The sequence below is a fragment of the Panulirus ornatus genome, chromosome 44, assembly GCF_036320965.1.
Source record: "Panulirus ornatus isolate Po-2019 chromosome 44, ASM3632096v1, whole genome shotgun sequence".
Taxonomy (NCBI): Eukaryota; Metazoa; Arthropoda; class Malacostraca; order Decapoda; family Palinuridae; genus Panulirus; species Panulirus ornatus.
In genome coordinates, this window is record NC_092267.1 from 14,619,560 (window position 1) to 14,645,225 (window position 25,666).

Here is a 25,666-nt window from a genome sequence, read left to right on the forward strand (position 1 = left end):
CGCCTTAGGACAGGTGACACATTGTGGGTCTGTGACCTCCACTGTGAAAGTCGGCACGGTTCGCGCACCCTGGTTCCTCCTGCACATCACGTCACCCTCATGGACGTCATGGTATGGCCATTCATGGTCCATCCATGAGGCGAATTGCTCTGGGTAGTTGTCGTCATGTTAGGAGGAGGCAAGGTCGGTGCTGTGATCTTGTGGACGAATGCCGCCAAATTAAACGCGTTTCATTGCCTTCATTTCAGTCAAGGACGGTCATAGAAAGCATTTAGTGTATACTGAATAGCGGCACACGTAGGAGACAGTCGGCAAAATAACGTTTGGTCCACTAGTGCTCGCTCGTCGGCAAAAGTAACGTTTAACCCTTTGATGCCGACTAGTCGGCAAAATAACGTTTGACCTTCGATGCCAACTTGTCGGCAGCGGTGAGTCAGGCGCTATTTTGCATGCTAGTCGGACAGTCAAGCACTGTTTCTCATTTCTCACCTCAAGAACTGATACCTTACGTAAAGTTATTCTGTGAGATATTCTTTTCCCAAAGTATGAAATCAAGGCATAGAACTGGCAACTCCAGAAATGCGAATTTAACCATGATTTTTTAAAGTTTCAATAGTTGGAAAAATGTACCGCGTCAGGAAAATTGGGTCTTGAATCTATATAAATGTTCCTATGGAACATTACATCCTTAATGAAAGGATCAAGAGAAATCAAGTTAATCTTTTGGATTCGAGTTGTAAAACTGGAAGCTTAAACTTCCACTTGATATGGTATAGTAACCTCGGGAGAGGAACGATGTATTTTGAAAAACCATCGTTCACCAAGCACTGTAAATACTACCTCTCCTTCCACGTACGAGTCTCTGGCTCCCCGGGCAGGTAAGTCTTCCTCCTCAGCATCATTTAAGTCCCTCATTATACCCAGATCCCTTGTAATTAACCCCTAATTACCGCCATTTCATCCAGGGAGTCATAAGTGTGTCACTAACATTGGTGCGGTGTCTGACTCGCACTTGTTATTGTCTTGCTCCCAGCGAGAGAAGGCCCATAAGTCCCGAGACCCCCGGGGTAAAGTGTTGGATCCTCCGCCTTAACTGCACTTAGGCGGTCAAGTCGGGTGTAAGCGGGGTCGGATCGGCTCGTCTCAATCAGCTGGGGAATCATATGGTTCCATAGTTTATTGTCAGGAAAGGTTTGCGGAAATTGGTTGTTTATGTCAAAAATTGTGTCGCCAACTTGCCGTAAGAGATGACTTGAGAGGATGCACATCTCTGCCATGGATTACCAGATCGAGAACTGTCAAGAAATAGATCCGGATGAAGTTAATCTATTAGAGGTAAATGGAATTATCCCGTGTCATTGGTTGACTATGAAATTAATGGGTTTTTTTCTCCCCCGATTCACAGTTTAATAAGGATCAGCTGAGACTGATGCCCAAGTGAGTGCAGAATCCTTACGTAGTCTGATCTCTGGGTCTTCGTGATCATAGGGATGGCGTGGGTGGGGATGCCAGTCAGGCTGTCCAGTTCGCTGGGTCGAAAGTGATTTTAGGTGTTAAATGTCTCACACCTACAGCGTTTTTTTCCCCCTTGGAAGTCATGTTGATGAGGAAAGACTCAAGTCTGGCAAGATTAAAGTGTGTTTGGTCATTGTAGCTCCGGTTAATAGTGGTCGACTTAAGACGGTCTCTTTAGGTGGTACATCATAGTAGAGGGTTGTCCTTAACATGAATGAGGTGAGGTTGGTTAGTGTAGCGGGTCATTACGAAGGTTAAAGGCACTGCGAAGTTATCCCTGAAGCATCACCAACCTTGTGTTGCCCTGGTAGTGTTCTCTGTGTTGAATAAAGTTAGATTAGTGGACTGTGACTGAGAATATTTCTCTTACAGTGATTTGTAGGATAGTAATAGGGAGGGCTATGAAGATCTGAGAAAATTAAGGGTTAGTTAATGTATAAATCAATGAAACACTTGTGACATATACCTTAATTTTGATATTCTTTGAAATTTGCTGGTAATTTTCTTTTATTGCATGCTGGAATTGTTTATTTTGTGTTTCATTAATACTGGATTTAGAGATTTTCCCTATGGAGGGAATGTTTTTTCAAATATACATACATATATCATTTCTGAGGATAAAGATGAATTTTGATTTCATGATGTCTAGTAGTGCTTATGGAGGGCTGTTATCCATCCCTATCCTAAAGTGCAGGGAGAGAATTTCTTTAAGGCCGGCAGACCAGTGAACCTTACAGACATCCCAGGCATGGTCTCTGCCTCCTGGTGTCCTGGCCAGTTCAGTAAAAATGCCCCTAAGGAAAGTTGATTGAGGTTCTCACTAGTTCAGTTGATTATTGTAAACAATTTGGTTAGTTTTAGGTTATTCAACCCATATTCTGTGATCTTCATATCATAATCCCTTAAAGTTATTTTCATGGGAAAAAATGAGCCCAGATTACTTTGCTTCCTTTAACATAATGTATAGATTGTATGCAGTTGAATGGTATTGGTTGATGTGCACAGGGTAGAAATGGGAAGGTCTTGAACTTATATCAAATTTTTTTTTCTGTCCAGAAAATAGTTCTCTCTATTGAGATGCTTTATTAACACCTGTTCTCATTCTTTTTTTTAGGATTAATTATGTTGAGCTCCCCCTGTAATCTGGCCTGTCTTCTGTTCAAGATTTCTGATATACAGGGTTCTCCGCAGAAATTTTTCACTTAAGTGCATTATAGGGTTCCACTTTGGAAATTGAAGTATTTTTCATTTTTCAGACACCTTATGAAGTCATTCCTGCAGCCTAACAAATAACAACAAACTGAAGTCAATGAAATTTTAGATGGAAAATCATAGTTATGAATTTTAACATGGTGGTGCAAGAAATTGCATGTGGAGGAAAATCTATTTTCTTTTATTACTCTAGGTAATGGGTGGATTTTATTTCCATTTTTAAATCTTTACTTTACCTACACTATCAATATATCCACATATCATCATAAAGTTGGTTCCTGTTCCCATGGGATGGGTCAAATGCATATAGCCATGCATCTTTTGTGGGAAATAAATTTCTGGAGCTTGGATTCTCAATCCCAGTCCAACTGACTGGCAAAGGACAGGTCTGCCCAGCCCTTCACTTCAATATTTCTGACTGTGGACATCAGTGTTTAATTTGGTTGGTGTAAAATTATTTACTTTTTTCATTCCTTCATTACCAAGCCACATGTTAAAAGTGGCTTTAATGGATTTGAACCCTTGGAACCATTACCTAACATGGCAGAAGTACAGAACAGGTCTTTGGCGGACTAGTTTACCATTTTGGCCCAAATTTTTAAGAATTATTTTATTTCTTTGGATGATAATGATACATAGACTGGTTAATTGGTTATGAAGATGATGTTTAATGTATAAACAGATGTATAGTACGATGATTTTATAGTTCGTGTCAGAACAATATTATAGCTGTTTGTAATGCCTGGGTTCTAAACATGTGGGATATTGTTATTATTTTACAACCCCAAGAGCCCTTTATGGAGCTCCTGCAGCTTTGAGGGTGCACTCTGTGTAGGAACATGGAAATGATGGACTCCTGTGGAACGGTAAAGTACATGTCAAGACTGTACCTCATTCCACCCATTGATGATGATATAGGCTTGATATTGGTAACGTAACCTTTGCATTGTAACCACTTGTACATGGAGCCCATAAACACAGTACAAGCTAATGACTGTTGTGAGAGCTTTATTTTGTGTTTTGCATTGTTATATGTGCTGACAAACACACAGACATTGAAATGACCTGACATGCATTAAGCAATGACCTTTCCAACTCATTCTTAAGCACCACCCAGCCAGACATACATCCAACTGAAACCACACCTTTTCAGACAAACATGAGTCACAGTATCCTCTCTACACTCAGGATGTTGCCTGTCTCAACATTGTTACTTACTTCCATGGTTGCCATTCAGTTGCCTGTTCCATCTCGTGTTACTAAAAAAAAGTCAGGCTTCTACTAGACATGAACTGTACTGTAGGTACATGATTTTACTGAGTTGCATCAACATACAAAACCATTTTCTTTTAATTTGAGTGATTATGATAAAAGGGTGATTGCTTATCATTTATTTGTATGTGAGAAATAAGATGTTGATTTAATTCTAGTTATATGTGATTTGAAATGTGGTTATTTATCATGAGTACCTCATGTTAAATTTCTTATTTACAGAGTATAGGAAAGGGATCATTTGGTGTTGTATACAAAGCATTGTGGAGAGGCCTGACAGTAGCTGTAAAGAAAGTGGAAACAGAGTCTGAGGTACGTTACTGTATTCAGTGCAGTGTTCCTTTAAGGGTTTTATCATGATCACTGAGGAAAAAAAGAGGATAAACATCGAGCATAAACAGGGTAAAGTAATGGTACTTTGTATCAGAATTTCTAATAATTGGAAGTAGACCCTCTGCAGTCACCAGTTATGCTGTAATTTTTAATCATCAAAAATTTAGTCAGCTGAGGAAGGAGTTATCTTTGTTGAATCTTATGTGATTCAAAGCCGTATTGAAATATTGAAGAAAATTTTGTTCTGGGTTTTGCACATCTTGAAGATGAAGTCTTATGTATTAGTAGCGCCATATGAAATAGTCTTGATGGTAAATTTTTTGTGCATTTAAAAGGAAGATTGCTCACATATATATGCAAGTTTTTGAAATTTACGTGCTTTTGTCCCCCCTTTAGGTTAATGCTTTTTACAATGAAGTTCAGCAGTTGGCTCGGGTACAACATGACAATATCATCTACTTGCATGGAGCCTGCGTATCCGATATTCACAAGTGTCTTGTCATTGAATATGCTGATGGGGGATCACTCTATCACTGTGAGTTTCTAAGCTGTTTCTCTATCCTTCTCTGTGCTTTCGTATTTAAATTCATGAGAATTTGCATGATTTGAAGAAATTATAGGATTCATGTTTAGCTGTGAATTATTATTGCATTATGCATGATGTAGTCAAGTTGTTGCTATTCCTGAGAATGTAATGTGAATTCTAGCATTTTCTGTTAAGTTTAAAATGTCCTGCAGAATTCGTAGCTTTTCCTCATAATATTTTTTTTTAACTAATTTTTCCTTCTACATCACTAGGGATGTTTTTTCTTCTCATTTTGGTCTTACCCATTGAAGCATTTTAGCCAGAATGTTGTAATGTATTGCATGAAAAGATCTCCCAGACTGCATAGAAAAACTCCCAGACTGCATAGTAAATTTTTTGTGACAGATCATTGGATGTGATACAAAAGAATGAATTTGCCTTAAAATTGTGTTAGATATTAGTAAATCATGGAACTTATTCCACCATATTGCAAATATCCTGAAGCTCATTATTTAAACTTGGTAGTTCTTTTCATCCAAACTCTAACCAGATTCTGATCAGTGGCATGTATTATTAAAATATAAGGTAAACATTGCTAACTTAACAGCTTTAGTATCTATAACTGAAAAGATTCCTCTGTTAAAGAAGAGTCTTTTCTTAAAATTGAGTCATTAGTATGTTTAGTGATCCTGTGTTAGTGAGGTAGCACCAGGAACAGATGAAGCAATGGCCTCATTTGTTCACAGCCACTCTCTAACTGTCATGAATAGTGCACTGAAACGAGGCATTCTGTCCACTATCAGACTTCATGTATCTTTCTGTGGTTTACCCAGACTGTTCTCTGAACAGTATTCAACCTATCCTTTAATTTTTGTTTAAAATTCATGCTTCAGATCCATAGAGCACTGGGACCACTGTACCATCAAACACCCTTAATGCCAGTGATCTTTATTACATTCATTCCATATTGTGCCCAAGAACTTTGCTACCTCACTCACCTTATAGCTCTCCTCAGCTCCTATGGTTCCATTCTCTTCCAAATCCTTTTCTGTAGTTCTAAAACATTCAACTTCCTCTGTTTTTTTCCATTCAGACTCACACTCCAGATAACCTGTCTTTATTCTTGCTGAACCTGAAGAACCATAATTTTATTAATTATTATATTTTTTGAAAACATATGGTTTATATTAAGTTCTGTTTTATTGAATACGTAAATAATGCATATGATATATAGATAATTCATATGGTGTGTTAAAATTTATGTGATTGGTATGGTATGTGTGAAATCATGCCTGAAAACAAGCATGTGTGTGCGCTGTGTTTAGATGTGTGTAGAATGAAGTTGGTGTTAATGGGTGGAGGAATACTGGAGGGAGAGTAACAGAGGAAGAATGCATGGAATGGTGTATGCGAGGAAGGCATGTAGGGGCAGGGATAAGTTGAGACTTTTGCTTTGGCCACCCCTTGATGGGAGTTCCTGGAGGGAACAGGTATCAGAGATATAGATAGGTAGACAGATAGTTACCAGGTTCCTCCTGCATGAGGTTACAGTGCAAATGAAAAGTCTCCTTAGATGAGGTTGTATCATTGAGTGCAGAGTATGTTGAGGTGGGACTGTATTGGGAGGATCATTGTTTCATCGTGGAGGTGTTAAGTGTAGTTGCTAGGCAGTCAATGATTGTTCTAAGTGCACTATTTTGTGTGGTTTGCAGTTTTGTTAAGTGTGCATTTGAGGGGTGGATGACCAGGCAGGTGAGACAGTTTAAAGTGGGTTGGATGACTTGTTTGTATAGAATGTGAAGGATTCTTTTTCTTGTCTAAATCTGGTGCAACTTAGTGTTCTGAGGACTTTTAGCTTGTGTGTTGCTTTTGTGTTGATGATATTGGTGTGGGGATTGAGTGCCGTGTGTTGTGCATGATGCCAAGAATGGTTGGCGTTTTGTTCACAGGGAGTGACTGTTCATTCAAGGTGACTGGAGGGTGTGAGCTGGATTCATGTTTGTTTAGGGTTTAAAGAATGATTGAACATTTTGGTGGAGATACTGTCATTCTGTTCCGGATGAGCCATTTTTCCGATTATATAATGTAGTGTGCCGTGTTTGTTGTTAGTGCTGTGGTGTCAGGGAGGAGTGATTTGATTGTGAGGCCTTCTGTGTATGAAATGTGCAAGACTTGTACTTGTGGTTTTGAAAAGTGTTACTAGATACACAGTAACAGGCTTTGCTTCTTGGACGTCAGCTGTCATTGGTCTGGCAATGGCAAATGTTTGATGAAAGCTATTGATTTAAGATTCAGTCAAACACTTACCACCTTATACAAATAGATATGATTTTATTATTTAAATGTACTCTGAAAGGCATTTGTATTCTTGAATTTTTCCCCTATAATGGCCTTTTATTAAGAAAAGAAGTAATGTTAAAATTGAACCTTGCTTGCTAGATCTTCATAGGTATAAATTTAGATAGGTGTGACTGAAGTATACTTTTTCATCTGACATATCAGTAAATGACAGGTAGGAAGAGAGCAAGATTTTGCAATAAGTTATTATCATGTGACATGGAACAGATGATGAGAATGCGATACACTGATAGAATATGGTTGAAGTAGGCAGCTGGGAATTGTTGATAGTGACTGTTTAGTTTATATAGATGGGGTTTTTAGAAAAATGGGCTTGTGAGAGTTTAGCAGAAATGTGTATAAAATAATTGAGTATTAGATATGTTTTTTATAGATATTAATGGGAAGAACCTGTGGTGTATCAGATGAGGAGGTGTGAATCATTTTGTTGGGTGACTAAGTAAAGAGATAAAAGAAAAATTTGAATATAGTAAAAGGAGGATTTGAGTTGAGTATCCTGAAATAGTACATGGATAAATAATTGGGAGTGGTTAGAAAGAAGACAGCTAGAAGCAAAATGTTTCAAAACAAGGTAATGAATGATACAGAGATATGAGAAAAGTTTGCATCTCTTTTGAAGAATATATGACACATCTGTTCCTTATCTTGGTTTATTTTAATGGTAATGAATATTCAGAATGTTTTGTAAATGGTTTCTGCAATGATTACTTGAGAATGATTCATGGAATATAACTAATTCTGCATGATAAATATGAATACCTGTGTTTGGAGTCTGATTTGATTGTAGATTTCGTATTGTTGAATATAAGAATGGCATGTTTGCTTTACAGAATTTGAAAGTTTGCTATAGTTGACCATGAAGATAGTGATTGTTCTAAATGATTGTTTTATTTACAGTACTACACAACTCCCCCAACACACAATATAACCTGGCCCATGGAATCTCTTGGTTATTGCAGTGTGCCAAGGCTGTATCATACCTCCATGCTATACAACCAAGACCTTTGTTACACAGGTGAGACTACTTAATCTTGAGATGACTTTCTCAAAAATTTACAGATTTTAGGCTCTTCTTAATTGACATTTTTGATGGTTGTATTTCTATAGAACTTCAGTCTTTTTTCAGCTATTCATTCAAATCACTGTTATTGGTGTATATGAAGCTAAGAAGGATTTTGATAACTTCTGAATCAATATTTCTCTCTCTTATATAAGTATTGTTTTTTTTTGATGCAGCAGTGCACTTTAGTCCCCTATTTTCCTCTCATTCTGCTTTGGAAGTCTTAGAGGAGTCTGTTTTGCTTTTACTTCAAGACCAAAAGTAGTCGTTTCTTTTGGAAACATGCACTATTTCAGTGCATCCTGACAGAGGGATAGAGCTACAAGCCTTCCAAAGCTAACAACATAGCATTGGAACACTTTAGGATGTGATTTTTGGATGATTGAAAAGTATGAACATTAGATTGGTCTCCATGTGCATATTGTAAGAAAGTGTCTTGCCACTACTTGTATGAAACAATGTGACACCATGGATGAAGGATTTTGAAAAATACTCATTTGGTCTGACCTCACTTTGGTAGCCCTTCTACCATGTTATTGTGATATATTGATTGCTAGTAGCATAAGTTTAGTTCCATTGTATTTGTTATCAGATGAAGATACCCCCTAGCACTGTGAAAAAAAGACCCATAGTTTTTGGTATATTGGTGATTACTCCCATTTAGGTGTTATGAAAGTGGATCATCCATCATTCTGACACAAATGCTGTGAGCATATCACTATGGTTGTAGCTAACTCAGTGACCTGATTGCCTGATACCCTTTTTTCTGAGCTTCATGAGCCTTGAAAGCTATTTCAAAAACTACATGAATAATGACTGAGAATATAATTTGATATTTTTGTAGTCAATGATAGTTTATTTGTGTTTAATTGAATGTTGAACATTACTAGATGTATGTACGTAAACACCGAAGAGTATGCTATGTTTCACATACTTCTAGAGAGAAAAGAAGAAATTGTCTTCCTGTGTAACTGGATTGTTCTACACCTTTATTTCTTTTCCTGCTTTGTTTTAATGATCAGATAACATAGAATTGTGTGTTTAGTACTCCAAACAAATTTCTTAACACCAGTTAACTCACTTTTCCTCATCAGTGCCTCTCACAGATCTCAACAAATTTCCAGCCTGTAATCACTTACATATATGTTTGCTTCAAAGTTTTCATCCTTATTTGATTAACTACCAGATAGTTTGGTAACCTTTCCATCTTTTTTCTCTTTGTTTCATATTAGGACTTCTCTTTCTCATTTAATCACTATTTTCATGTGCATTTACTTTCAGTTTCCTTTTCCCTCTTAAATTCCTTAGTCTCCAATTAACTCCTGTAAATTCTGTTGTTGGTGTCATCATCTGTGGTAACATCACTGGCTTCAAGTGATTTGCAGTGCTCATGTTATTACTATTTCCCAGGGACCTCAAGCCTCCAAATTTGCTCTTGACAAAGGGAGCAAAAATTCTCAAAGTATGTGATTTTGGAACTGCATGTGAATTGAGCACCATTATGTCAGATAACCGTGGATCGGCAGCATGGATGGCACCAGAAGTTTTTGAAGGTTAGCATTAAAGTTATTATTGTTGCTTAGTGATTCTTATCAGGGAAGTTGACATGTTTTTGGACTTGTCCTGTTATAACAGTAATGTTTCAGGGTATTGGCTCATACTACATGCATTTCATCAACTTGGATTTTTATTGAGATGGTTATTTTTTTTTTTTTTTTTTTCAAACTATTCGCCATTTCCCGCGTTAGCGAGGTAGCGTTAAGAACAGAGAACTGGGCCACTGAGGGAATATCCTCACCTGGCCCTCTTCTCTGTTCCTTCTTTTGGAAAATTAAAAAAAATTGAGAGGGGAGGATTTCCAGCCCCCCGCTCCCTCCCCTTTTAGTCGCCTTCTACGACACGCAGGGAATACGTGGGAAGTATTCTTTCTCCCCTATCCCCAGGGATAGGGGAGAAAGATGGTTATACAAACATATATAGATTTGGTCACCACAATTTGAGAAACTTAAAGGTCTAAAAGATAAGGTCCATAGTATGGCATCAAAGATGGTACCTGGAAAAGAGAGCTGATTTACAGGGAGAGGTTGATGGTTATAAAGTTGTCATTATAAAAGGAGGTTTGATTGCACCCTTCAAGTCTGACAGTGTCAAAGATGTAAAGAAAGAGCAACTAGAGGTTATAGCAAGAAATTAAGCAGGAAACTGTTTAAAAAAAAGTACTTCTCTTGATTGCATGTTGTGGATGAATAGAATAAATCAAGTGATGAAACTAAATGTAAACAGTACACAATAGTTTAAAAAGTAAGAAAGAAAGTTTAATAGATGCAGCCCCATAAGGCCTGAATTTCCTTCCAGTACACACACACACCAGCATGCATACATGCGTATCTACTGATTATCTTGGTAGGGAACTGGGGATGGATGTTAGAGGAGCCTCCTCAAATGTATCCAGGTGACCAGCAGAGTGTTGTGCTTTAGAACCATTATTCCTTTTGATATATGTAAATGATGCGCCTGAAAATTATAGAAATGTTATAAGGAAAGTGAGAAGTGTGGAGGATTGCTTCATCTTACAAGGAAACCTAAACAGACTCCAAGGTTAGTCTGATACCTGGTTATAAAAACTGTAATTGAGCAAATGTGAAGGAATGAGGATGGGACAAAGTAAGAGAAGGCCTCAGTATGCTTATTATCCGGCAGGAAATAAGCCACAGAATTCTGTGTGTGACATTCCTAACCTGCCACCAGAGTCCCATATTAGGAGAATAGTTTTGGAGATAAACTGGCTGCTGGTAAGTGTGAGAATAACTTACAGGTACATGGATAAGGAAATATTTAGCAAGCTGTTTATACCCTACTTAAAGCCAAAACTAGGATATGCTTTGCAGGTTTGGTCATTACCTAAAGAATCACAAAGAGCTAAGAGAGAAGGGTAAGGGGATGGCAACAAAGATAGTATCACAGTTAGGAGAACTGAGGTGCAAGGAAAAGCTAGAGACTTTAGATTTACCCATCCAAGAAGAAAGAAGAGTTAAGGATAACCTTATTCCAACCTTTATGGTAAAACAGATGGATAACATGAACAGTGAAGAGGTCTTTTAGAGCTATAGGGATAGACAACCAGAGGACATACATGAAATTCAGAATAAATGTTAAGAAATATGTAAAGAAGTACTTTTTGTAGTGTAAAATTGATGGATGATGGAATAGAGTGACTAAGGACATGGTTTATGTGGACAGCAAACATAACTTTAAGTTGTTTGATTGTAGAGAATGTTCAAGAGGCAGGGCACATGACTATTAAATTCCCACTCTGTACGGTGGAAATTGGTAATTACATAATTATTCTGAGTAGATATTTACATTACCTCATTAATGTGAGAAATGGCAATCAAATGTGAAAGAGAGAAGATATATGTTACATATAATTTATTGCTCTTGTTGCAGATTTCTTATTTTGTTAAAGATTTTCATGATTATAGTTATTGTATATAAATATTTGTGATTTTTGTGTTTGCAGGTAAATTATACACAGAAAAATGTGATGTATATAGTTGGGGAATTATCCTCTGGGAGGTGATGACCCGTCGTGTACCATTTCAAGATCTTGGATTAGCTGTTCGTATTATGTGGGCAGTGCATCAAAGACAGCGACCACCTTTAGTAACTGGTTGTCCAAAGTTACTAGAAAATCTGATGAAACGGTAAGTTCTTATTGTTATGATTAAAGAAAAAATTCATTGTAGGGGAAGATATGAAATAACAAATGGGAATGATCTTTTGGAAGCAGTAGTAAAGACTGGAGTAAGGATGAGAGAAAAAGAAAATGGAAAAAATACTCATTTAATTGGATATGTTTTTAGAAATTTAAGTGAGGCATGTATAAGCATATAATGGAAAATCTCAATGTTTGTTTATGTAATTCCTCCCATATGAAAAAGAAATATATTAATAGAAAGAACAGAACTGGGGAAGCCATGTCAGTCCCATAATGTTGCAGTAATGTTAGTAATGGAAGCTGTCTAAGTGTAACCACAAGATACAGTGAATGATGGTTAGGCCATCTCTGCTATTTTGCCATTGAAATAAAGTTGTGTTTTGTATGTGAAAGTGGTATGAATGGAGACCTTGATCATTATTGATGAATCAGTGTTTGGGAATTGAAAAAGTAAGAAGCATTTCTACAAGTTTTGTTTTAACACATTGGGCATGGATTGATGTACAAAGAAGGATGATTTAACAGAGGCTGTATATACAAAATTCACCCCATTGCATTAGGAATAATAATGATAAATAGATGGTGTTGTGATTGCCTGTGTAATTTGATATGTTTGATGCATATAAATCAGGATTTTGAAAATTAAATCCTTATGGTATGTTTCACAGCAGTGATAGGTGTACATTGTTCTCAGGAGATGATTCTTTTGTTTGTTGTAGGTGTTGGGACCATAACCAGGTTCGAAGACCACGTATGGAAGAGGTAGTAGAGAAGATCTCTGTTGTCACACGCTTCCTGAAGGGTGCTGATGAACCTATAAATAATCCTCCATCAGATGATGCCATGAGAGGTGAGTGTCACTGTGCATTTCATGAAGTCCTTTTGAATACCATGTGTTTTTCTTTACATACTGTTTCTTGCAGTAAAAGCGATGTTCTTCAAGATTATCCTTAAAGATATATTTTGAATTTTTATTATGATTGAGAGAAAACATGACCGAAATCATTATGACTGAGAGAAAACATGACCGAAATCAAAGTTATTAGGTTTAGTGCTGAAAATTTGGAGAAAGTAAATTATTATAGATACCTGGGAATGGCCATGACAGCATATGGAACCATGGAGCAGAAGTGAGTCATAGGGAGGATGAGGGGGATGAAGGTTCTGGGAGCATTGAAAACTCTGATGAAAGAGAGGTTGTTATGTGGGAGGGCAAAAATGAGTATGGTTGAAGGTGTAATAGTCCCAGTAATGTTGTATCGATGTGATGCATGAGGATGTGCAGAGGAGACGGTTGTTGGAACCGAAGTGTTTGAGGACATAGTGTTAGGCAAGGTAGCTTGATCGAGTAAGTGATAAAAGGGTAAGGGAGAAGTGTGATAATTTAAAGGTGGTGGTTGAGAGAGTTGAAGAGGGTCTGCTGAAATGGTTTGGACATATGGAGAGAATGAATGAGGAGAGGTTGACGGAGAGGAAATGTTTGAGAACTTTAGGGAACAAGAAGGGAGATACCACATTGGAGATGGAAGGATTGTAAGAAAAAGATTTTAAGTGATCAGGGCATGAACATACAGGAGGCATGCATGAGATAGAGTGAATTACAATGATGTGGTATATAGGGGTCAACATGCCATCTTTGGACAAGAAAGAGAGTCCTTAAGTATCCTCTACAGGCAATTTATCCACTCCTCCCAAAAGTATGCCTCACCTGCCTGTTCATCCTCCCTTTCAAAAGCAAACTTAACATAACTGCAATCCACCTAAATCACAGGAATCAGAACAGTCGCTGGTTGCTCAGCAACCACAAACATTGAACACCTGCACGCGAGATCAAGAATACTTCCAATGCAATACCACCTCAGCATGCTTGGCATACCAGATTCACCTTAGCATGCTCAGCATGCCCAGTAGAGAAAAAAATGCACTGTTACTAAAGTCAGATTAACCACAGTGGCTGCTTGTGTTCATTGTGTCTTTGTTGTCACATGGTTAAGTTTAAAAGTTAAAACCATTTACAGTTATCTAAAAACACCAGAGCTGCAGAAGAAGAGCTTGTGATGTCATGATGTAAACTGTTAAGATAAAGACACTAAATATTGTGGAGTTTAACCAACTGGTGGCTGGATTTTTAGACCCTTTGATGTGAAGGAAATTCACTCTTTATTCTTGGGTCAAAACCTGTGGGTATCAGTGGAGCTTTGTATGATACTGGCAGACTGTCTATTATGAGTTGTTTCTCTGACATATTACAGGCGTATGATAAATGATTAGATGGAACATTGTTGACATTTTGTTTTTAATGTATTGATTTGTATTTAGTGTGGTAGATGAATTCAGAGTTCTAAATCCTTTTTTTTTTGTTTCCAGATACATACAGATCTCCCCGTATTGGCTCCAGTGCAGGTCACACCAGCCAAGACGTGAGTGAGATAAGTTATAGTGGCAGCTGTAGTGACCCTTGTGCTCGTAGGAAAATTCAGTCCAATGATATTGGTCACTCAACACTGCACAATGAGGTCAGTCAAGTTTGATTGTGGTATAGGCAGATCTTGAGAAATTCCATACCCAACTTTTTGATGACTGAAAAGAAGTGTGATACATAATTCAAATAGCTGTAAACAAATATAGACTGGGCTCACTGTGTTGTATGTAGTTAGTTCTATCTGAATTTTGATGTGACTAAAATTAAGACTATAAATTGTTTAGCGTTTAAGAATGTAAATTATTGCTCTGACCTTTTACCTATATGTTTCCAGTAATCCATTTTCTGCTTTAATTGCAGTCTGTCTTGGACTTCATATATTTTTCTTTTTCATGTGTAGTCCTTTACTCTTCAGCCTTTTCCCCATCTTGTATTAGAGAATTCCCAGCCTGTAACATCCAGATGCATAATGTTTGGCAAGTGCTTGTTTCTCTCATTAGCTTTTTAAAGTAATTTCTATCATTTTTTGAAGATCTTGAAATGGTTTAATTTGTTTTGGGTGAAAGACATTTCATAGATTGTACAACTTTTTTTCATCGAAAATAGTTGTGATTGAGAGAGAAATGAAATAACTCAATAAATGTGGTAACTCAACAACATTACCCCTGAAATTGGTTGAAAATATAAGGTGGACAGGCAGGTCATGAAAGAGATGGACAGATGTAGCTAGAGAATTTATTAGGGGTAAGGATTTTTAGGTGAAGATCTGGGAGGAATTACTGGGGACTGGTTGCAATAGAAGCATTTTATGTGTAGAAGAGGTAAAAATAGAGAATTTAGTTTCAGACAGATCACCTTCATGTGTAAAATAGAAAATTATGAAGTACTTTTACAAGTGTGGAAGTCCATATTTCACTAACTCATTTGGCTGGAGTCGAGGATGTGTGTGAGTTTGTAGAGTTTACATATACATGAACCACTCCATTGAATTGGGAATAGAATCATGATAATAGAGAGAATAGATAGTATTCTTTTTGATTATGACTTGATTATTCTTGATCTTATTTCTGGCAGCTTTACTTTTGAGGATGGCAAGGAAGTAGAATAGATTATAGCCTTTTATGGTGATGACTTTAATCACTGTTTATTGTATTTCTATCAGGGAAGTTGGCAGTCACTCCTCAACTTCTAGGTCTCCTAGAAGTTTTAGGGGTATTGCATCTCATCCTTAAGAAGAGGCTACACTTTCCAAAGGGTCTCTTTCTTCATATTCTTTAGTATTTTGTTCACCCTCATTCTGTTTCTGCTCCCCTTTTCTTCTTCCTTTTTTTTTTTTCCTCATCCTACTCGTTTTTCACCCCTCCTCTCTTATTTTCTCCTTTTTCTCCCTCACCTCTCTTCTGTTCTTCCTCCTTTAACTCCCTCTCCTCCTCCTCCTAATATTCCTTCTGCACAGCCACTGCCTTTGATTTTATTTCTTTCTCTTCTACCTTTCTCATGAAACAAAATGACAAGCTTGAAGAGAAGGGGAGGCATAGACATTTGAATTGATATTTGTTCTAAGTGGAATAAAGGAGACTGAATATTGTTTATAGCATACTGACTGATACTATGCATTAGAATAAGGGAAAAGTTGATCTAAAAATTTTAGAATTTAAATGTATCATCTTCAGAGAATCAGATGATGTGAATATCTTTTCTTTACAGGATGCTTCCATGTGGATTACCTCAGGGAGTGAGGGAACATACCCTATCAGGGATACAGGTGATAGCTCTTCCCCTCGTGTACTGCCACCTGCCATAAGTCCTAATGTGTCCAGCACTGTAGTAGTGACTGGAGACACTGGCTCACCATGGAGCACAGCACCCAGTGATGACATGGAGGATCACAAAAATCCACTGGCTATTATTATTCCAAATGCCGAACCCCCATCTCGTTCTGACATCACTTTGGTTCCTCCACGTGCTCCAGTAATTTCCCTTCCTCACAGTTGTAATGTAACCACAACTACGAGCTCAGTAGGGGGTGTCAGTCCTACAGCTGTCCCAATGCGTCAACACCTTACTCCTAGTGATCCCAATGCTCACTTTCGGAGACGTTCTGCAGAGGTAACCCCACAGCCCACTTCCTACAGAGAGGGCACAAATCATGGTGAGTAGTGTTGATTTTGTTATAAAATTTTGCCTCAGCAATGCATGCCATACACTTATGTTTTAAGTTTCTCATAGAAATGGAAGGAGGTTTTCATATTATGTTAATAAAAACAGAAATGATACTTTCTTCATAAAAAAATTGTGAAGAAACTCAGTTTCAGTTTGTATCACAAAATGCTGCTGAAGAGGATATTTAAAGAGCTCTAATTTGCCGTACCTCGTGGCACAGGTGTGCAAGGTGGATTGTTTGAACAACAGAAATGAGTCTGTTGACTATGAAGTGAAATCCCCAGATTTCCAAGTTTGTTTGTTCTGAATGCTACAGTATAGATAGTGCTGGATGCAATTACTACACATTGGTAAGTCATGGTGATGTGGTAATCAGAGAAAAATTATTCCCCGATATTGAAGATGTGTTCGATAGTTACATGTGGAGAAGGTACAATAGCAATTAGAGACATTCTTGTTGTATAATACCCATGTTATGACTGAATGCATTATCATAGTAATAGGGTTTGCAAGGAGACTGGATGATATAAATGATTAAAAAGGTTGGTGTGAGAGGATGACCACCTGTGACATAAGGAGAGAGAGTTAAGGAGTGCTGGAAGGGAGAGATGGGGGGAGAATGGTGTATGCTAGGAAGGCATGTCAGGACAGGGATAGGTGGAGACTCTTTTGCCATGGCCACCCCCTTGGTGGGAGTTCCTATAGGGAACAGGATCAGAAATATAGGATGATCGATAGATACATAGGGTATGCAGAGAAAGTTTAGTGGAGGAAATCAAGAGATCCCTCTAAGATGTAAATTTATCATGTAGTGTAATATCAAGTATCAGTCAAATAAAGTTATATGTGTGAATATCAGTATAGTGATTTTACAGGAAATCTTTAAATCTGTCAGCTGGCTTAGCATTCTAATATAAATAGTAAGTTTTTGCCTGTATTCTACATGTCATCTCATACCATCGTTACTTTATTACTTCATTACTTCATTACTTCATTAGGTGAGTACAGATGTAATTTACAATTTTGCTTTTGTATTACATAATTGAATAGGCATGATAATGTTTTATTGTACATAGGTATTATATATGGTACTGAATTATTGTAATACATAACATAGTGGCTAAAGGGCTTTGTATGCATAAGTATTAGATATTATTGTTGATTCTTTTGAAGTTGACCATTAGACAATTGAAAATTTAGGAAAAGTATATTCAAAACACAATGTGTGAATGACTTGAGCAATTTAAAGTAATTGATCCATGCATATTCCTCTGCTGTGGTGGCTCATCAAGATATTAACTTCACCCTTAGTTTTGAATTTCTAATCATGCATGAGTACTTTTTCATACTCAACACACTTGACAACATAGTACTCAGATTAGGATCAATTAGTCTCATGCCAAAATGAGTTAGTGACAACATAGTATTCAGATTAGGATCAATTAGTCATTCAGATTAGGATCAATTAGTCTTATGCCAAAATGAGTTAGTTATAGGGCTGGGTTAGCTGTCATAGTGACAAATTATGAGCTAAACTTATAGGTATGATCACAGCAAGTTAGGGAGTGAACTTAAGTTAATGCCATGCAGATCAAATTTGGAGGAAAGTATAACAGTGATATATGAATATATGATATATGAATATAGATATGACCATAGTATGAACTATTGCTGGACTCTGCATGCATAAGGTTCATGAGTGAAAATTCTTCTTTGGCAAGGCGGTATCATCAGAAAAGTTTGTAAGAATTTTAGTGGGTTAGGTATGAGTTATTGAATCAAGACTATCTTGCAACCTTTTTAGAGAAAGTAGTTATCCATTTGATACAGTTGTGATAATGATACAGGATTAATTAGTGATATGCATGTTTTGGTGTCACAGTTTTGTGAGAAGGACATGGTTTTTGGCATCATTATCTAACTTATTCCTGTGGTGGAATCCTACCCTCCGTTATTCTATTGTGTCTGAGCAATCAGTTGATGAATATGAAGAGTAAGTTAAAGCCTTTTATGCACTCAAAAGACCCCTCAGCCACTGAACTATGGAATTTATTCACTAACAGTTTCAATTGAATGAAAAGGTTTCCCTTTGCATTGTTACTCCAGGAACTTGGAATGTCCATACCTAATAATTCAGGTAAACAAATGGTCACTGTTCCCATTGGTACCACATCTAACTCGGTTTAGCTTTGCAGAAACTCTCAAAATAAACTCAAGAGATGCAGAAAACTTTAATTGAATGGAAGGGTTCTGGACTGAGAGAGATCAGAAAGGCATATGGAAAGTGGCTTCTAATGCTTTCGTGTTGATTATATATCATTAGTGTGTTTATGTTTTGTTTAATGGCTGTTTTACATATCATGGGAAAAATAAGGAAAAGTTTGAAGGTAATGCTGCTCTGAATACTGCTCCTGACTCACTGTTTTGAATGCTTTAAAGGGGGATTAAAAGATGTTAGGAATAGAAGGTGGAAGAAGGAGAGAGATAATTGGGAAGTAAAAGAGTACCGGTAGTTGTTTTTCATACTTCATTGCCATTTCTTGCATTAGCGAGGTAGTGCCAGAAGCAGACAAGGAAAGGCCACTGGTAGGTGGGTGATGAAATAGAAAAGTAGATAGGGAAGGAATTAAGGAAGGAGTAAATATCTGTTAAAAGAAGCTTATGCAAAGAACTGATGAGTACCTGGGAAGAAAATTAACAGGGAAGGAAGAGGAGATGGAGAGATTAAGAAGTTGATGGAGAAAGATCAAGCTTACTGAGAAGGAAGTAGATGGGGAAGGAAGGTGCAACTGATGATGAAAATATTGGATGGATTAGGTAAAAGTAATTGTGGAAAGTAAGAAGAGACAGAGAAGGGATGAATAAATTATGGAGTAGTTCTGCACAGATTATATAGGGAAATAGTATGAGTTGTAGAGGGATTACAGGGGAATGAAGGACAAGACAAAAAGTTGGAGGGAATAGATTGAGAAAGAAAGAGGTTGTCAATGTTAAAGGGAATTTAGATGGAAAGGGTTTAGTAGATCTAAGAGGAGATTGAGAGTAGATGGTAAAGGATGATTAATACAAAGTAGAATTTGTTTATGAAGAAAGTGGTAGCAGATTCAGGAGAAAAGGAGTGGAAGAGTGGGGAGAAGGAAGAGACATGTGGAAAAAGAAGGAATATATAAGGAAGAAAGGAGTGGATGGGTAAGGAAAGAGTAAATTAAGAAATTAAGAGTTGATGGGAAGGGAAAGAGTTGATAGTAAAGGAAGAAATGGATGGGAAAGATAGGAGATGGTAGGGAGGGAAGTCAGTGGGAAAGAAAGAGCAGATGGGAGAAAAGAAGTGTATTGAGAAAGAAGGAGCATATGAGGAGTGGAGCAGAGCAGTGAATGTGGAAGGGGCTGCGTCAGGGCTGTGGCAGGCGACGTGATCCTGGTTGCAGGTTTCACACCAGCTGCCAAGAATCTTCACAATTTTGTTGTTTACCTTTGGTTAAGCTGGAAAAAGTGGCGAGTGACTCATTATCCTAAGCTAACATTGTTTTTTAGAGTCTTAATAGTATGCAGGCCTCAACTTAGGCCCCTATCGCTGCCACTGACGCTAATGGTAACAAATGGTGAGCAGCGAGAGAAAGATTATACCTTTGTCTCATGTAACCTAATGCCTGAGGAATCTTACCCTCCCCCTACCCTCTTCCCACAGACATGCCTTGTCTTACTCCCAGATGCCTGTAGAACCCTCTACCCCCCCTCCCATTGCTAAAGGGATGCATTATACCAGTCCACCTGTCCCACCTCATTTATTTCGTTATACCTTCTTGTTTACTATCTCTCCTTGACCTTCACTGCTGCCAACCTCAGCATTAGAGTCATCCCTCTGTCTCAGCATCCCTCACTTTATCAGTCCTCATTCAGCTTTCCACTTCACTGATATGTCTCATTCCTCTCAGCCAGGCTTCTCCTCACACTGCTATACCTCACCCCACACTGCAGCTGTTCCCAGTCAGCCTTCTTATATTGCTTTTCCACTGCTTCTCCTTATCTAGTTTTTCCTTTTTTTCCTCTTCTCTCACCCATTGTTTTATTTGCCTCCAGACAACTATTCTCCCCCCCCCCCATGCTGCTGAATCTCTGTCTCACTGTACCTGTATCAAAATCTTTTCCCCTCATGTTGCTTTTCCTTTACCCAACACATTATGAGCCTATTAACATTCCCTTGCTCATTAGCCAGTTTTCTCCTCATTATTCCTGCTCCAAATGCTTGACTCTTGTGTAAATCTTTTTGAATGTTTATCTCCAAGGCTTTTACAGTTTATGATTTTGCTGTCATTTCACATTGTGCATAATATATTGTTGTATAGTTACTCTCACCACAGTTTTGTGAGAGCTTCTGGCAGCATATCTCTCTGTACACCTACTAACATTAATACTGCTCCCTTGTGGATGTTATTAGCAAGTTCATTTATATACACAGCTTAGTGTTTGATGTACTTTTGAGTTGATGTAGCTTTAAGGCCAGGAAGGCAAGTAGACCATGGAACCTTGTAGTTGGTTGTGGAATCTATGCAAAAAGCCAAAGTATATTATCCTTGCTTTAGAATATGTACCATAGAGAAAGTAATTTATGTGTTGTAGGAGTTCACTTAGTACTATGAAACATCCAATTGCAATCAGTCTATGATGGGTATTAGCTTGATTACGTGTTGTGGGAAAATAAGGAACTGTTTTGTTTTCTGTGAGAGTAAGGAAAGGTTTCATTTCCTTTTGTTTGGGGACTTGGTAGGGAAGGACGTGGACAAGGCGGGACACTGTAATGATGGGTCAAAAAGTTTGTTCATCATCAAGGCGACTTAAGAGCATGTCCAGTGTGTGATGATTCCTTGCTGTGTATTATAATTGTAGGATGATATTGTGTGTGTATCCATTAGTATGTAACTAATGGTGTGTGTTGACAAGACTTTATCACTTGTCACAGTTGTCAGAGTGAGGCTTGTTGTCTCCTTCTACTACACTCGCAACACTAAGCATCACTGGTGCCAAGCATACATGTGATGTCTGTCGCTATACTACATATGCATTGGTGTTCGTTTTATGTATGAGAGACTTTTTTAAATGTCTCATAAGATGTTAAAGTGAGAACAGTAGCAGTATCAATGATTTTTGCTTCAACGGTGCATCTGTGAAAGGCTGGACCATAATGATGTGAATGATCTTTTGATTAGAAAAATTCAAATTTTGCATTTGTTAACAGTTTGTTGTTACTCGTAGTTCTTTTCCACATTAAAAGAATTGGACACCGTTAAACTTACAGAACAGTATATAAACCCAGGTTAAACCAGTATAGAGAACAGTTATCCAGCTTTCAAGTATTAATTTATTGCTGATAATTACATATAAGGGAACTGATTGTAACATGGTAAGAGGTGGGAAAATATAAGGTCAAGGATGGAACAGATACATGCAGAAAGTGGTAGTGCAGGGAGAAAAGTAATGTCCACTTAACACTTTGTCCCACTAGTAACCCAAGCACTTATAGACATCTTTAACCACTCTTGGTTACACAGCAAAATCCCAAACATCTGGAAATTTGCCAACGTAGTACCCATCCCAAAACCCTCACACAACTCCACAACTTCTCTTCCCCCATATTGCCTCCATATCAGTTATCATCCTTGTCCAAATTCTTCCGAAAACGGATTATTCTGCTGCTTGTATTCACATGGTGAATTATGTGTGCTGGATCACTGATGTGGGTTTGAGTGTTCCCAGCACATACACACACACACACACACGCCTGAAAATTAGATATTAAACACAAGACAAACAAGTGAATATTATCCAGTTAACATCCAAAATATTAAAGTCAGTTTCGGTTGCTAGGGAAAGCTGGGTGAGGTTTTCACAGACGCTCTTGGTTTATACAAGTGTTTTACACTTAATTCATACCGTATTTTTCTCGTTTTCATAGCCCTCCCCATTAACAGTTTTGTTATCGATAAGTTGAAATACATCATTCACGCTTGCCCGGTCTAATTCAACACAGTAGTTCCTACCACTTGTATCAAAGTCTGTAGGACTCCTTAATTGATAAGATGGTGGGACATTACCATAGTAGCAAAACATAACTACATTACCACACAGTATTTATTTTGAAAATCTATTAAGTTAATTTTGCTAATGAAAAAAAAGATCCTTTGAGTATGAAGGTTTATGGCAGAGTGTACGGGCTCTTCAAGTGCACTGTAAGCTAGTGTGTATTGAGTACTGTCTTGGGCGATGGAAGGGTTTCGTAACCCAAGATTTTATTTGTTACATGTTTGCTACGGTAATATCAGAGTTAACCAGTGTTTATCAATAGATACCTTCACCGTAGACATGTGCTTTCTTAATTTTCCTCTCATAAGTTGTTATCAGAACTACATACATCGGCAGGCAGTATAGACCCACTTGCTCTGTGGGAAAATTGTCGAATATACTCATCTATGATGGTTAATGAACCAATGGATGGCCACAGCGTATGGTCATTTTGTAGACAATGACCCCACGTTATCAATTAATCGTGTATTATCATTTTATTTAGTGTTCTCATGGTCTTCACACTTGTGTTTTGTTCCTACACTAATGATATATGCTGGGCTGTGCTGTACTTTTATGTTCACGTACTGCACATCGTCTGGATCTTAATCGGAAATATTTTTCTTCCAGTAACTTTACAGAACTTCAAAAGAGAATTATTTTGTTACCAGTGGCGTAGGAAATGTGTCCGGGCACAGCATAACAAGTAAAGACAAACAAGCCTTGCTACAAACTATGCTCCGCTTGGGAGGAAAGACAAGCCAAGTTCCTGCGTGTTTATTTTATGCTCTGAATATATTGGGAAGCCTAGCCGCTTGAGTCATCTCGCACACTCATGGTTTTTGTGTTTCTCGCTGAAGTTAGCCACTTCAGTATTTTACAGACGTCAACCTTCCCGTTTTGGTGTGTTGTAAGATTTCCTTTGTTTTGTAATGTGCAGAGTACGGTATGATATTGTTAGACTCGTAATATATGACGAGAGTGGTGTGGGGTTCAGGGACGCGTCAGTAAACTTGTGTTGTAGTAGGAGGCATAAAATGACTGCGGGTGGGTGCGCTTTTGGTGACTCGCTCTTGTTCATATATAACTTTAATCCCAGCCTTTGTTAGGCCGCTGTGTATTTTTGTCCTTGATACCGATAAGATTCAGGTGCGGTGAATATGCCACATCTTTTTAAGAACGTTGGTAGATGGATGTTAAACCGTGAGGCGAGGTTGCTAGGCCGAGGAGGCTATGGTGGTGGGAATTGTTCTGGTTTATAGTAGCGTTAGGCTGTCATAATGGGAGTTAGCGATGGGAATAATGGTAGGAGTTTCCCTTGCTCATGGTAGTGTGAGGAGATCCATCACGATGTTAAAAGAATTTAGTCGTCACTGTCCCGTATCATCTTTATTATCGAGCGTTTCATACACCTTTACGCTATCCTTTAATCAGCTTTTACGATAACAGAAACACATGTATGCGTGTGTGGGTACGTACAAACGGAAGGATATGTGCTTTATAACATTAGCTCGCTTATCCTTGTGCGCGGGCGAGTTTTCGTATAGCACTTTGTATTCTGCGGATACTTCGCACTGGAGTGGAACTTGATTGTATGAGGCTTGAACGCACCACATAGTTATTTCGTGACTCCCCCGGGGAAAGGAACCTCTTAAAGACGCATTGCTCGGATGGTTGCAAAGGTATACAGTGGACCGAAGTGCGAGCGAGTGGAAGGAGAGATGCCTGGGATGGTGGTCGTTCCTTGGCCGGTTGATCATAGTAGATTTGAGGCACATTTCGTGCGCAAGCATTCCCGGGACACGTCATTGCCGCGTGGGTCCCCCCAAGGCGATGTTTGGCGCAGCTCGAGCGCACCACGGGTTACCTGCCTGACGCGTTGGTCCGCCGCCCGCCACCATCACCACACACAGGTCCGGCCGTCACTGACCAGCCACCACCGTCCGTAATCCAGGGTGTCCATTTGTTCTGTGTTTTGTCGTTGTATCGGGTGTTTACCTTGAGGGCAGAGACGACGAGAGGCCACAACCGCTCACATCCATTCCTTAGCTGTCATGCGTAATGCACCGAAACAACAGCTTTCCCTACATACAACCAGGCCCCACAGACCTTTCCACCATGGTTTACCCCCTCGGACGCTTCACGTACCCTGGTGCAGTCCATTCACAGCACGTCAGCCCCTGTATACCGCATCGCTCTAATTTACTCCATCCCGCGCATGCTTCTCACCCTCTTGTATGTTCACGCTCCAATTACTCTTTTTTTTTTTTTTCTTTTTACCATCCTGCTACCTCCAGTTTGGTCTCTCCCTCTCCTTTTTGTCTGACGTGAGACATACATCCTCCTTGTCAACCTTTCCTTGCTCGTGGATTCCCGTCCTTGTTTATGGAAGGGTCGAAAGAAATCTGGGTAACGTGAGTTAGGCGCGGCAGTTTATTGGTCTTGCGATGTGTTTATCCGTCAGCGACACGATTTTGAAGCTGAGAGAGAAACAGAACGAATGATTCATCCACAACTTTTCAATTTAACGTTGGACCGCTCAGCTTGCCACACAGAAATGTTGAATCAATGGTAGATTTCTCAGCTACGCCATTTGGAGCTTTTGAACTGATATGTTGAATTGCTCATCACGTCATATACAACTTTTGAGTTAAGTGTTAAGTTTCCCCCCAGCACGCCATCCAGAGCTTTTAAATTAACAATATTAACTTTGTCGTAATGTCTATATAACCCAGAGTGACTTAAAGGGGATAATGATTCGTGAACCTGACCCGAAAGCGTACGAATTCGTTCGTTCAGATCGGCTGAATATGAAAACGTTTTCGAACAGATGTCCCATTGTGTGGGTAACGTTATACCGTTAGGGGATATCTGTCTATCTATATATCTATGTCTATCTATTTATCCATCTACCTTCGAATATACGATCGTTTTATGGCAAGTCTCCGTTCCAGAAGATTGTTCTAAACTTTTTTTTTTATTATTATTTTTCACGAGAGATTTGGAGGATGTTTGAGCTATGGCGGG

General features: G+C 38.4%; 1 protein-coding gene across 4 annotated transcripts in view; it reads left to right on the forward strand.

Annotated features, from left to right (window-relative positions):
* Positions 1-1,166: 1,166 nt before the first annotated feature.
* The window catches only part of LOC139762776 (mitogen-activated protein kinase kinase kinase 7-like), a 116,465-nt gene continuing 91,965 nt past the window's right edge, over positions 1,167-25,666 (forward strand). For 2 of the 4 annotated variants that reach the window (XM_071687914.1, XM_071687916.1), the window contains exons 1-9: positions 1,167-1,335; positions 4,222-4,311; positions 4,729-4,867; positions 8,114-8,231; positions 9,687-9,829; positions 11,797-11,980; positions 12,714-12,844; positions 14,362-14,510; positions 16,124-16,568. In XM_071687914.1, the coding sequence (XP_071544015.1) occupies positions 1,261-1,335; positions 4,222-4,311; positions 4,729-4,867; positions 8,114-8,231; positions 9,687-9,829; positions 11,797-11,980; positions 12,714-12,844; positions 14,362-14,510; positions 16,124-16,568 (1,474 nt within the window). In that variant the 5' untranslated portion in view covers positions 1,167-1,260. The remainder of the gene's footprint in view (positions 1,336-4,221; positions 4,312-4,728; positions 4,868-8,113; positions 8,232-9,686; positions 9,830-11,796; positions 11,981-12,713; positions 12,845-14,361; positions 14,511-16,123; positions 16,569-25,666) is intronic. The other 2 variants (XM_071687915.1, XM_071687917.1) reach the window with 1 other exon arrangement.